The following is a 14,717-nucleotide window of genomic DNA, read 5'->3' as shown; positions in this document are numbered from 1 at the left end:
AAACTTAACTATAAAATTAAGATCAAGTTTTATAAAAGAGCCCATAAAAGTATAGGGAAAAAGGAAAGAAAGAAGTTACTTGCACTGTGTTCATTTTACCATTACGCATTGCTCTGACACATCCATTATCTTACATTATTTTACGTTATGAACCAATATTATGAAAAGGAAAGTTGCTACTGACCATATAGCGGAGATGCTGAGTCGGAGATACGCACAACATGAAGGCTGTCACAAATATGCTTTCAGCCAGCAAGGCCTTCGTCAAAAATAGACAACAGACACACACAAATGGCTCATATGGCTCTGAGGACTATGGGACTTAACTTCTGAGGTCATCAGTCCCCTATAACTTACAACTACTTAAACCTAACTAACCTCGCTCGGCCACCCCGGCCAGCACACACACACACACACACACACACACACACACACACACACACACACTCACGCGAGCGCAACTCACACACACATGACTGCAATCTCTGGCAACTGAAGCCACACTGCCATTAATTAATTAATTAATTAAATTCATTTGCCAGAGACTGCAATCATGCGTGTGGGAGTTGCGTTTGCGTTGCACGCGCGCGCGCTTGTGTTTGTGTTTGTGTATGTGTGTGTGTGTGTCGTCTATTCTTGCTGGCCAAAAGCTTGATTATAACTGTATTCTTGTCGTGCCTATCTGCGACTCAGCATCTCCGCTTTATGGTGAGTAGCAACTTTCCATTCGATAATATTGTTACATTCCATCCTGTATTTTCCATTGTTTGATTTTACATTATGAGTTATTTTTATTTACAAAGTATCAAGAACGCGCTCTTCATAGCGTATCAAATGTTCACGATACTCAAAAGAGAGCGGACAATTCAGGAAGCAAACCCGCTCCCGTGTGGCTAGTTATTCGACCTTCCCAACACTGTCCGTACTCCGTAGCACTGAGCCCTGTTAACGCCCGGGCTCGGCCGGGTATCCGGACGACCCACGGGCCTCGACAGCGCATCGCAGATAGCGTACCCTGTTCTCTCCCCGGTGCGGTAGAGCTCGGCTACCCTTTGTGCCGGCAACAGGACGATGCGGTCGGCCGCAGCCGGGCTTAGGCGAATAAATGTGACGCGGTGCCCGGCTCTGCCCGAAACCGGCTAAGAAATTCAGTTCCTTTTATGCAACAGGTTGCTGATTATTTCGATGTATAAATAGGATTGGTGTGTTGCTCTTGTTAGCCATACCTGCAGAATACGTGGAGTCGTGATGTATTACAAGGCAGATAATCATATGTAGAACATATTGATGTAATAACGATGTTGTATATGTGTACAAGGCTATGAAAATCCTCTGATTGATCAACGAACGGTATTATAAATTCAAGTGTTCATTTGACATCTGTGTTTTTAGAAGATTTTTTTAAAAATCGGGAGCGGTTAAATTTTACTGATCGTATTACACATGTAATTTATATTTGAGCCTTTAAAAAAACCTGGCAAGTGCGAGTAGTACTCGCACTCGAAGGTTAATAATGTATCTAGATAATAATAATAATATCGTGTGGTTCAATGGCCTGGTGGCTGTCTTTGTGTTGGACATCAATTCGACGACTTGCGTGTCCCTAACCTGCCCCAGTTATCTAACGGGGGAAAAGGGATCTACTGTTTAATTTGGAATCATAACCGCTGTTGGTTGTGGTGTGTTCAGAGGTGAAGGTTAAGTTGAAACGGCCGGCCGGAGTGGCCGAGCGGTTCTAGGCGCTACAGTCTGGAGCCGCGCGACCGCTACGATCGCAGGTTCGAATGCTGCCTCGGGCATGGTTGTGTGTGATGTCCTTAGGTTAGTTAGGTTTAAGTAGTTCTAAGTTCTAGGGGACTGATGACCTCAGCAGTTCTATAGTGCTCAGAGCCATTTTAAGTTGAAACGAAGACTGAATAATCCGTAGTCCGACCTAGATTCGTTACCGTTACCGTTACCTCTCTGTTTCCAAGCATAGGCCTTACCGCTAGACGACCATGCCCGACATTTTCATACTTAGTTCATCTAAACATTTTGATTGTTGAGTCTGTGAGCATCAAAATATGTGACACTTATGACCGTGAATTTTAATCGCATTGAGTGAGAAGGCTAAATTACACTGGCGGAAAAAAGTCGCTTACACGAAGAAGTAGTTGTGATACATAAATGAAAGTTGGTAGGAGCGTTGCTATATCTGAAAGATGATGTCTATTGACATTTCGCGCCAATCGCACAAGAGTGGCGCTACTATGAGGATGTAATCAGTTTTACTTTAAAAACACGCTGTACCGATAGAGACTGGATGTGGAGAGGTCATATTAGTTCAAAAATCCCTTTAAGGCGACAAAAACGCCATTATCAGCTCTCTCTGAGTTTGAACGAGGCCGTGGAACTGGTCTACGAGAAGCTAGAAGTTCCTTCTGCGATACTGCAGAAACACTTGGCAGGAATCTAACCACTATACATAACTACTGGCACAAGAATGTACGGTCGCAAGAAGACCGGGATCGGGACGGCCATGTGATCCTACTGTAAGTAGGCTGTTTAGGTTTTTATGTTGGCAACGCCACATAGCGCTCTGTATGAAAATCACTGGCTGTGCTGTGTACAGTTTATGGTTGGTTGGCATTGTTAGAATATTCGCTATTGTAGTGTTGGGCAGTTGGATGTGAACAGCGCGTAGAGTTGCGCAGTTGGAGGTGAGCCGCCAGCAGTGGTGGATGTTGGGAGAGAGATGGCAGAGTTTTGAGAGGGAACAATCTAGACGTGTGTCCGTCAGAAAAAGGAAATTTGTAAGACTCGATGTCATATATACAGGGTGTTACAAAAAGTTACGGCCAAACTTTCAGGAAACATTCCTCACACACGAAGAAAGAAAATATGTTATGTGAACATGTATCCGGAAACGCTTACTTTCCATGTTAGAGCTCATTTTATTACTTCTCTTCAAATCACATTAATCATGGAATGGAAACACACAGCAACAGAACGTACCAGCGTGACTTCAAACACTTTGTTACAGGAAATGTTCAAAATGTCCTCCGTTAGCGAGGATACATGCATCCACCCTCCGTCACATGGAATCCCTGATGCGCTGATGCAGCCCTGGAGAATGGCGTATTGTATCACAGCCGTCCACAATACGAGCACGAAGAGTCTCTACATTTGGTACTGGGGTTGCGTAGACAAGAGCTTTCAAATGCCCCCATAAATGAAAGCAAGAGGGTTGAGGTCACCATATCTGTTGTTGAGAAGCGTACGAACACTTCGACTGAAATGTGCAGGAGCTCTATCGTGCATGAATCACATGTTGTGTCGCACTTGTAAAGGCACATGTTCTAGCAGCACAGGTAGAGTATCCCGTATGAAATCATGATAACGTGCTCCATTGAGAGTAGGTGGAAGAACATGGGGCCCAATCAATACATCACCAACAAGGCCTGCCCAAACGTTCACAGAAAATCTGTGATTGCACAGTTGCATGCGGATTCTCCGTCAGCCCACACATGTGGCGGTGAATGGAGGAAGTACAGTACATACTGACGAAACTAAAATGAGCTCTAACATGGAAATTAAGCGTTTCCGGACACATGTCCACATAACATATTTTCTTTATTTGTGTGTTAGGAATGTTTCCTGAAAGTTTGGCCGTACCTTTTTGTAACACCCTGCATATTATGACTTTTGAACACTATTAAGGTAAATACATAGTTTGTTCTCCATCAAAATCTTTCACTTGCTAACTATGCCGATCAGTAGTTAGTGGCTTCGGTAGTTAGAATCTTTTATTTAGCTGGAAGTAATGGTGCTCGCTGAATTGCAGTAGTTAGAGTAACGAAGATTTTTGTGAGGTAAGTGATTCATGAAAGGTACAGATTATTGTTAGTCAGGGCCATTCTTTTGTAGGGATTATTGAATGTCAGACTACGTTGCGCTAAAAATATTGTGTGTCAGTTTAGTGATGATCAGAATAAGTAAATAGAGAAAAGTCTTAGTACGTTCAGTTTTATTCAGCTGTTTGAAAATTAAATAACGTAGAGGTTTTCCAGCACCGTCATTTATAAATTTTTTCTAAGGGGACGTTTCACTACTAGAGGGAAGACCATCGTCTTCGGCGTATGGCTCTGGAGCATCGTACTGAATCTGCAGCAGTTATTTGAGAAACAGTTGGCACCACAGTGTCACAAACAACCGTTACATATAGTTTTGTGAATCATGCTGCAACCATTTCACTCTAATAATTTTCGTTTTATTGTTATATGGTCTAGATTTCGGCTTTAGGACATTTCAAGAAAAGAAATTTGTTTATACGTAAGAAGACATCAGACAAATCAGTTACTTCAAGGACGGCACCGATCCACACACCCTGCAGAGTGCATTCCATTGACCTCAAACCACCACTATTTGCGACTTCTGTGGTGTCAAGCGAGAGCTCATGTCAGGGCAGCGTGGACGTCTGTTGTGTTTTTTGATGAAATCTGATTCTTCCTCTTTGCCAGTAATGGCCTCGTGTTGGTTTGAAGGAAGACAGTTGAGGGCCTGTAACCAACTTGTCTGCATACCAGTCACACTGGGATTGCACCTGGTTATGGTCTGGGGTGCGATTTCTTATGACCGCAGGAACACTTTCATTGCTATCCCACGTTCCCTCACTGAAAATTTGTACACCAGTCAGGTGATTCATATTGCCATTCATGAACAAATTTCCATGGGGTGTTTTCCTGTAGGATAATTGTCGCCTTATATTCCAGAGTCATCAGTCTTGTGACTGGTTTGATGTGATCCTCCACGAATTTCTCTCCTGTGGCTTCCATTTCATCTCAAAGTACCACTTCCAAACTACGTCCTCAATTATTTACTGGATGTATTACAATATCTGTCTTCCTCCACCATTTTTACTCTCTACAGCTCCCTCTAGTATCATGGAAGTTACTCCGTGATGCCTTAACACATGTCCTATCATTCTGTTCCTTCTTCTTGTCAGTGTTTTCCAGCTATTCCTTTCCTCTCCGATTTTGCGCAGAACCTCCTCATTCCTTACCTTATCAATCCACCTAATTTTCATACGTCTGTAGCCCTACACCTCAAATGCTTCGATTTTCCCATAGTCCGTGTTTCACTACCATACAATGCTGTCCTCCAAACGTAAATTCACAGAAATTTCTTCCGCAAATTAAAGCCTATCTCTTGATGCTAGGGGTACTCTTGGCCGTGATGGGCGACATGCCGCTGTTGTAACCCAACGTGCTATATCGAGCGTCGACATGTTCCTTTGGCCTGCTCTATCACCACATGTTTCTCCAGTGGAGCACATATGGGACATCATCACACGACAATTCCAGCAGTAACCGCATCTTTATTAACCGACCAAATGCTATAATCATGGAACTCCATGCCACAGACTGCCGTCTGGCACCTGTTCAACACAATGCATGTACGTTTGCATGCGCGCGTTCAGTGTTCTGGCGGTTACACCGGTTACTAATGTACCACCTTCTCACATTTGTAATGTTTTATCTCACGCTTACATTAAGCTATTACGCAATGTAAACAATTTAAATACGTTACTTAGGCTAACGTAACCTCGAAATTACATTACTCTGCGTTAATTATTTTTTGGTGGTTCGATTTTTTTCCGTTACTCTATATACACCGCTAAGGGACCATAGACCTTAGTGCCTGACATAAATTTCAACTTCATAGCTATACGCGTTCCAAAGGAAAATGGGTATTAACTGACGTACAGATAAACAGACGGAAAACAAATGCAAAGAAAATATTTTTAAGATACAAATACAAAATAAAAATTTTCGGAGTTTTTCGTTACTTGTACTGTTAAAGATTGCTTGTTGTCAAATTTCATGTTTCTGGGTCAATGGGAAATACCTATAAGTTTGAATGAGTGTTTGCGAGTGTAGAAGTATGAGACATAGATGGCTGTATCTTTTTATTTAATTGACGTAGAAGCTTACACTTTTCACGATTCCATCGGACTGTAGAGCTTAGTATGTTACACCAATTTCAACGTGCTACCTCTAACCGTTCGTGGCAAAAATGTCGGACGGACGAACAGACAGACGGACAATGAAGTAATCCTAGAAGGTTTTATTTTTATCTATTCAGGTACGGAACTCTAAAAAGGAATTAAAAGTGTTGAAATTTACACTACGTATATCTTTAAAAGTTCGTCTTAACATCGGAAATTGTTAAATTACAGTTTATCAAATTTGTGGCAAGAGAAGGTGTTAATGATTCAAATGGCTCTGAGCACTATGGGACTTAACGTCTGAGGTCATCAGACCCCTAGAACTTAGAACTACTTAAACCTAACTAACCTAAGGACATCAACCATGCCCGAGGCACGATTCGAACCTTCGACCGTAGCGGTCGCGCGGTTCCAGACTGTAGCGCCTAGAACCACTCGGCCACCCCGGCCGGCGAAGGTCTTAATGCTACTAAAGTTTAGTTACAGCTCTGATTCCATTCTGAAAAAGGGACTGGACGCGGGACTACAATCATTGTTAGTTCCAGGTTCTCATCCAACAATTTACTCTTATTGCTGTAATAAATAACGAATGATAACTGTTCTTTAAATATAGTAAGACACAAGCAGCAAAACCAGTAACCTTCAATTCCCAAATCCATCTCATTTTTCTAAATCCCTTAAAGGAGGGACCAAGATGGTACCTGTGAAATGGGGATGGCTGATTTATATCCATGTCCTGCTACGATCAGGGCTTATCTTCCCTCTCTAATGACTTCGTCTTCGACGGGATTTGAAACCATAATCATCAATCCTTCCTGTATGTGATGCAAAGGCCATTTAGTTTGTCACAAATAAGTCATTGTTATATTCATCCATATGATAAATAGCATACCATTTTAGCTTGGATTAACGATGTTACTGCCTATACAGGAAGTAGCATACTTTAGAAGTAAGCACAATGCTGCTGTACCGCAAAAAATTTCATTCGCCCAACCTTCCTGCTGATACAGAAGTAGTGCTCAGGACAGACAACAAGACAACACACGGCCATCCACTCTGCAGAGTATTCAGCCTCCGCCGTTCTACAGTGTGGCTTCCAGTAAAGCTAATCCCTTACATCAATAAAGGAACACTCCCGATAGTTTGCTGTCTGCCTGGCAGACGTGTAGTACGCATAATGCCTAACGTTGGTTGTAGTTTCGACGTTCTCACTGCCTGACGCCATATCGCTAACAGTAATCAAGGATAATCACGGATTTAAAATGCGCATACACTAAGTCTTCTATAAAACGTTATGAAACTAACGGAAAGGGTGTCAATGGGAAGGAGTCCTATATTAAGCTATATTAGCTGGAAACCAGTTACATATAGTGCCCACAAAAGCCCTTACTTGTTCTTGTGTACATCAAAGACCTTTCATAAGTAACATTACCAGATACCGAATTTCTTTAGTTTACAGATGCTATTAACATTGCAATAGAAAGAAAATGGAGTATAGTTGTAGAAAGATGGGGTAATGAGATGTGGACATTAATGGGTGATTAGCCAATTATCTGAGACAAAACTTTGAAAAAAAACACACTACGTGCAGTTCATAGCTCGTAAGCCTAAAATATAACGAGAATCAGAAGAAACTGACCATGTTAAATTCTTGGCATTACAACCTGATAATAGATTCAATAGGGAGGGGCATAGCACAGAACTGCTGAAGCACCACAACAAACCTCTATTTTGCAGATCTTGTCAGACACAGCAGCTATAAAATAAAATGCTGGCATGCTTCTCTTACTTTCATTTCGCAATGTCGTACGTTCTCATTCTCTGGGATAACTCATCAACCGGAACATATTTTTTGAATCAAACTGCATATGATACGGGGCATTTCTGGTGTGAGCTGAAGAACGTCCTGCAGAGCGTTCTTCAGTGCACTGTGAATTCTAAATGCTGCTTCCCGATATACTTATTCCGTAAAGCAATATATCGTAAATAATGCATCTCCTTTTCAGACCTACAGCTTAGTTCATGGAATAGATACGATAAATAAGAGTAACAATGAATTAACTGCGCTCAAATCTCCAATATAATAATACGAATACCCTTCAAAGAGTTTTAAGTCATTTACCTTTGTCCTGAAAGATGTTCGTTAGTCAGGAACACACATTCTCAACATTACCAGTAGCCATAGAAGTTTAACTATTAATTAAAGAGCCTAAAGGATTTGTTAGTAATGGACTCCTTCTACTGTAGTGACAAATTTCGTAGTAGATTCGGCTGATGTGTATATACCGTATTAATAATGACATCAAATAATCTATTACATAAAACCTGATTTCCACACATCCTTTAATTTGACCGGAAACGACGCAACCTAAGCGGATGTCGCACGCGTACATGTTGGTTAGGAGAGAGGCAAATAACTCATTGTATCCCTTAAGCTTGCTAGAGAAACAAGGAAACCCTCGCATCTTCTCACACATGGAGAGTATAGCTGCACCCACTCATGTTGACTGGGCTGCTGGCTACGTCCCCTGCACAGTGATCTTTTCTCTCCATTGTCCACCAGCTAAGGCCCCCGTCATCCAGAAGTAGTCCCCCACACGAGCGACCCATCTTTGTTACCTCGGATCAGCCCTTGTTTCGTCTTCTGTCATCACACATACGACGAATCACACAAATTTAGACGTTAACAACACCTGAACTAGACGTTAAACTTCATGATGAGAGTATCACGGATTTTATTCTTTGTCAAAGATATTGGTTTCTTCTGCACTATTTATCTCGCATTCTCACTCAGAGTCTATAAAAAAAGCACTCCGTCTTCAGGTCACGAGTGGCCTACAGGGACCACCCGACCGCCATGTCATACAAAGTGGAGAATGCGGATAGGAGGAGCGTGGGGTCAACACACCACTCTCCCAGTCGCTGTGATGGTATTCTTGACCGAAGCCGCTACTATTCAGTAGAGTAGCTCCTCAATTGGCATCACGAGGCTGAGTGAACCACGAAAAATGGCAACAGTGCATGGCGCCAGGATGGTCACCCATCCAAATGGCGACCACGCCCGACAGCGCTTCACTCAGTTTCTATGGATGAATCAAACCTCCAGACTGAGGGCTGTCTTACACTTTTATGCTACTAGAAAGAAGTTCATTACCCTCAAGGGCTGTCTTTAGTGACACAATGTGCTTAGGGAGTGAGCCTGCGCTAATTTTTGACGGTCGTTGGCGATCAGATGACACTAAGGAAGCCTGTCTGTTTTGACTTTGCATGCAATAACTGTACTAAGTTTAGAAGTGAACATTGTAATATTGATTGTAGGGTATAACCATGCCCAAACGATGAGTACGTACTCCTGTTGACGAGCGAGATTCAAACATTTCAACGAGGCCACATTTTGGGCCTGCGAGAAGCTGGATGGACGTATCGGCGGATTGCTGCTCATGCTGTGTACTGTGTATCGATGGTGTGTTGCTGCTTTCAACAGCAATCTGTGGATCATTCCCACACCTCTAGAACAGGTTCTGGACGTCTGATTAGCGCAGACGCACATCAGAATCGACGAAATGTGCGAGCAGTGGTGCGCAATTGAACACCATCCGGCGACGAAATCCGGGCACAAGTTGCACCTACTGAGGCATGAAGGACCGCTGCTAACCATATGCGTGCTGCAGGAGTAAGACAACACGTGTTGCTGGCCAGGCTGCCACCACGACAGCGACAATAACGGCTATTGTGGAGTCGTGAAAAAGAGATCAGAGGGGAACAGAATGGCACCCTTCTTCTGTGAGAGTACGTTCTGTGTGTATGGGAGTAATGGACATAGACGTGTGTGGCATAGACCTGGGGAGCTGCCTGTTCCAGAGTGCATTCGCCCAGGACACACACCTCCCATTCCAGGCTTGACTTACAGGTCTCGGTCACACGTGGTGTTTCCGCAAGGTAAGGCAACCAGTGTTCGCTTCTTTGCACAGGCTGATAACACCCTGCTGCTATTATTTCTTCGGCAGGAAGCTGATGTGCTTTTTGAGCAGAACAATGCACGTTTGCATACGTCTGGTGCGACGCAACGTGCTGTTCGTGGTATGCAACAAATGGTCTGACTAGCACGATCACCAGATCTCTCGAAAATTGAACATGTATAGAGTATGATAAATCAACAACTTACTTGTTCTCTAGGGCCTGCAGGAACCACTGCTGAGCTGCACCAAAAGGCGCAAGACGCTTGCGAAAATCTACTGCGGTGCCGCTCGGCACCTTTGTGATCGTTTGCATATGAGGATACTGGCGTGTGTTGCTACCAATATACTGCGTTTTGGCACACTTTACTGTGGCATGTGTGGCTCATGTCGTCTGGATTTGTTATCATGTACTACCACAATGACGAAGTGTCATCTCACTTGTCAATAAAATAATCTTGTCCTTGAGTGTGTTTCCTTTTTTCCTTGTAGAGTATGGTGTCCGACGTCTCTACCTAAGTCATTGCTCTAGAGTATTCTAGGCGCCCAACACAAATCTTCCACTTGGACACTTTGAGATCTCACTGCTACTCCTGCCTTTCAACTACATCAAGACGTCATCTCTTGCCACAACTGTGAATGCTGTTCTTTACTGTTTTTTTTAATTTGCATATTTAATTAAATATTTTAATTCTGTGTATATACAGACTGAGATAGTCAAAAATCTACATTTATTGCAGGAAATAATACGAATAAAAACTGATAATCGGTTACTTCAGAAACCGGTTATTTTGAACGGCTTTAACAATCAGGTTGAATTGGTGTGGAAGGAAAACGATGTAACCCAAACGGTTGTTTCAGCGATCGCCATCTCTAGGCTAGCCCAATGTGGAAATTAATCTCACAACCCATCCTCTCCATCTGAAGCAACGTTTCCACGTATCAGTATGTCTCTCTTACCTTTTATAGAGTTAGTCCAACTGTTTATGCATGGGAGAAGTTTTTAGGGGTAGCAGATAAGACATGTAGAAGTAATGATGGAGGTCATAAGTCATGATAGCTCTGCGGCAAAAGAGATCCTTAAGAAAGGCGCAGCTGAAGTTTCGTGTCGTGTTCCAGTTCACAGTGTCAATCTTTTTGGCATTTTAGCAAGTGATGTGGTTAGTGGATTATCAGTCTGAATGTTGGTTCTGACTCTTACGAATCGTCATCGTAGTACTATCAAATCACATAACCAATACTCAATTGTTATCCTTGTTAGAAAAATTACCTGATGAGTCGATCATAGTATAGTAGTATTAGTATGGTATTCTGCCTTACGGCAGGTCTTGTCATGGTTTAAGCCTCATCCATTTTTGTTTGTCTATAGCCAGTCTTTTCATTTCTGAATATTTGTCTCCTTTGATATTGTCCAGCATTTGATACCTTCATTTTCCTCTTCCCTTTTTTCCTCCACCATTCCATCTATTCCTTCCTCTAATAAACAGGCCCCCTCAAACAATGTCCAATCCAGTTCTGTTTTCTCTCTCTGGTGACTTTCAGCATGTTTCTGTCTTCTCCAACTCTTCTTAATACTTCTTCATTCCTTACTCGGTCTTCCCATTTCACTTTTTCCATTCTTCTCCATATCCACATCTCTAGTGACTCCTACTTACATCTTCCTTCCTCAATGTCCAGGTCTCTGCACCATCATAGTGTAGTGTCCAGTTAATATCTTCTTATGTTTTCAATACAGACGTTCTCTCCATCCCACCAAAGAGTCTGGTCATATGATGATGTATCATGGAAGGGAAATTAAAAAAATTCTTCAGATATTTTGTATAATAAAGTTTTTTATTTTTTATTTGGTTTTATGTTACACTTGAAGTACACTATAGTTGGTGTGGGCCTTAATGGACGAGGGCGTGGCCATAGCCGAGAGCGGGGGCGGCGTAGCCGTAGGCTCCGTATCCGTAGCCCAGAGCGGGGGCAGCGGCGGCGTAGCGAGCATAGCCGTAGGCGGGGGCGGCGTAGGCGACGGGGGCGTGAGCCACGGCGGGGGCGGCGTAGGCCACAGGGGCGTGGGCCACGGCGGGGGCGGCGTAGGCGAGGCGGGCAGTCTGCGAGATCCTGTACGTGTTGGCCACGGAGGAGGCGACTGGGGCGTGCGCGACGGCCACAGCGGGGGCGGCGTGCGCCACGGCCACGGGGGCGTGCGCCACGGCGGCGACGGGGGCGGCGTAGGCGGCCACGGGGGCGGCGTAGGCGGGGGCAGCGTAGCCTCCCAGGTAGCCGGCGGAAGCGGCGGCCACCAGCGCGGACAGGATCAGCTGCGAGGAGAGGCAGAAGATTTTTGAACGACTACGGTGGAAAGGCGCTTGCAACTCACATACAAGCAAGTCTACGTTCTGTTCTCTTTTATATTTGATTAGTGAATGAGATAAGATTATTAGCAACATACTGATGGCTCTCAGGGCCGGTGATTACTTCAGTTACACTATCTGGACCGACAGGATGTGACTTTTTATAAAACTACTCACTGATGTTTCGTTTCCATTTGCGAGAGACTGCTGTGTTATCTCTGCTGCAGATGTGGAAGATTGATCAGCGAGTAGTTTAATATATCAAAATGGCCTCTCAGCCCAGACCTTCTAACCGAAGGGAAGGAATTATCTGTCTGTCTAGTATATAAGAATTAATGTTACAGACATTTTGCCAGTGGAGTTTTACTATCAGTCTTAATCAAACATGGCTTATCTAATTCTATTATGGATTTTCAGTGTTTTAAAAAGAGCCAGTTTTTTCTTAAAACGATTGGAAAATACAGTTGCGAAAGTCAAATAATAATTTGTTGTTCTTATCTTCAAGATAAACAGAGTTGAAGTAGCGATTGCTTAAGAATGGCTGCAAATATTAACAATATCAAAGGATTGGTTTCTGAAAGAAAATAAATTTCCTTGCAATGTTACTGAACGACTATATGTCAGACAAAGGGGTTTCCAATTTTTCCATCCCAATGGAGAAGTGGGTTTCACCAAATTCTAGAAAATACGAGGCTATGGTGGCAACTACTTCAGTACCCCATGATAATTTCTGATAATAAAATCTTAATTTGATACTGAAGAAGATGTCACTGTGGGCTACACCATGAAAATGAGTTACGTAAAAAAACACTTTTAGTCCACTATAATGTGAGATGTAGATATTCTTCTGGTTTACTGTTACGTACCATCTGTGAAATCTATCACGTCTAATTTTAAACTAGTATCTGATTCAGTTCTGAACAATATTAGTTCAGTATTTACTTCATTTGCAGACTTTATAGCTACTAGGGGTAGTATGCTATGTTGGCTTGTATCTCCAGGTACATGCGGCAAGAGCAAGCCATTAATGCTTATTTGAAGTGCGGACGCGTGGATGCATCACAGTTGGCCAATACTGACACGCAAAATCCGCTTGGTTGCGCAGCTACGACGGTGCAGAAAACATCAGGCAATACATTACGTGAAGTGTTTGCGGGAAGACTATTGGACGTAGAAACAAAAACTCCTAGCACACTGGAGTGGGTATGTAATAAAGTGCCAATGATCACCATATCTGCACTTATACCCTTAACATCATGTATATGTGGAAAATAATATTTTATAATGTTAAATCACTATACTATAGCTGGATATCCGAGTCTCTTTCCCACATCCCAGAGATCACTCTCTGTCTCTGAAGAACCCATACAAAACGACAGGTGTAATATTATCGTAAAAGACTCAACATATCTTTGGGACACCAACCGCAGATTCAACTGTCCACCTGATTGGTACTTACAAGCTTGTACATGGTGGAGTGGTGGTGGCTGTGTGTCGGTCTGGCGATCGAGTACTGCCCGTGGAACCGCGTGGGTCCCTTTTATACGCGGGCGGCTTTTAGCCAGTGCCGGTCCTTTCGCTGCTCTCGCAACGACGGCAGCTGCCCCGCTCGCTCATTCGCAGTCCGGTTTGGCGCCGACCGCCCGGGGGCTCCACGCTGGCAGAGTACAGTCGCCGGATAGGTGGGTGTCACAACTCGGCAAAACACCGGCCTGCGCTGCGCTTTGTCCGGCCTTCAGCTGACGCTCATAATGAAGGGGCTTTGTGACTGGTACGACCAGGGCTTCCAGCTGTGTCTGTTGCTCACCAGCTAGAGTCGGGCAACCCATCAGAATACAGAACTGCAGCTGCGACTTGAATTACAACTTGAAAAGGGAAGTAGCGGTGGCTTACCCTTACAGTGCATGCAGCGCAATCTACAGGCCTCACGCTGTCAGGGCCCTGCACCGCTCTTCCTATTTTTGTAATAAAATTAACTATTTGCAGTTTTGGACTGGAAAACAGTACCCTTCTTCTTCTTCTTCTTCTTCTTCTTGCGTTACGGCCTCTGTAGGACCACGTGTAGCCCCTTCGTGGACTGCATTTCCTCTTCTTCTTCCAGAACCTCTTCATTCTTTCACCTCTTCTCTCCCGCTCTTCTTCTGAGCTCTTTAGTGTCCTTTTCTCCTGTCGGCTCCACTGGTGACGCTCTAATCTTCTCCTGTATTCTTCTCTGTCATTGATCTACAGCATATTGGTCGGTGTATATTTCTTCCTCCAATTTCCCTTTCCTTCGACCTTGATCCCCAATTACAACCAGTCCTTCCGAAGTTCAACAACCCATTTGGTTCCTGTCTTTACCCTTGTCCTCCCTGTTGTTTCCCACACTCTCTTCGTCATTCTGTCCATACTCATCCTAACTACATGTCCAGCAAACCTTAGCCCTTTTAAGTC

The 14,717-nt window shown here is 43.6% G+C and overlaps 1 protein-coding gene across 1 annotated transcript; it reads right to left on the bottom strand.

Annotated features, from left to right (window-relative positions):
• Window positions 1–11,831: 11,831 nt before the first annotated feature.
• On the bottom strand, window positions 11,832–12,380 carry LOC124620082 (cuticle protein 12.5-like). The gene has a single exon (XM_047146749.1). The coding sequence runs from the start codon at window positions 12,378–12,380 to the stop codon at window positions 11,832–11,834; it is 549 nt and encodes a 182-aa protein (XP_047002705.1).
• Between the last annotated feature and the right edge of the window lie 2,337 nt (window positions 12,381–14,717).

Source organism: Schistocerca americana, chromosome 6 (assembly GCF_021461395.2).
Source record: "Schistocerca americana isolate TAMUIC-IGC-003095 chromosome 6, iqSchAmer2.1, whole genome shotgun sequence".
Classification (NCBI taxonomy): Eukaryota; Metazoa; Arthropoda; class Insecta; order Orthoptera; family Acrididae; genus Schistocerca; species Schistocerca americana.
The sequence above is the reverse complement of the archived record's forward strand: the minus strand, read 5'-3'. Positions and strand labels throughout refer to the sequence as shown.

Excerpts from the sequence above, each read along its gene's own strand:
- LOC124620082 (XM_047146749.1), bottom strand. The coding sequence starts at position 12,380 with ATGTTGCTAATAATCTTATCTCATTCACTAATCAAATATAAAAGAGAA.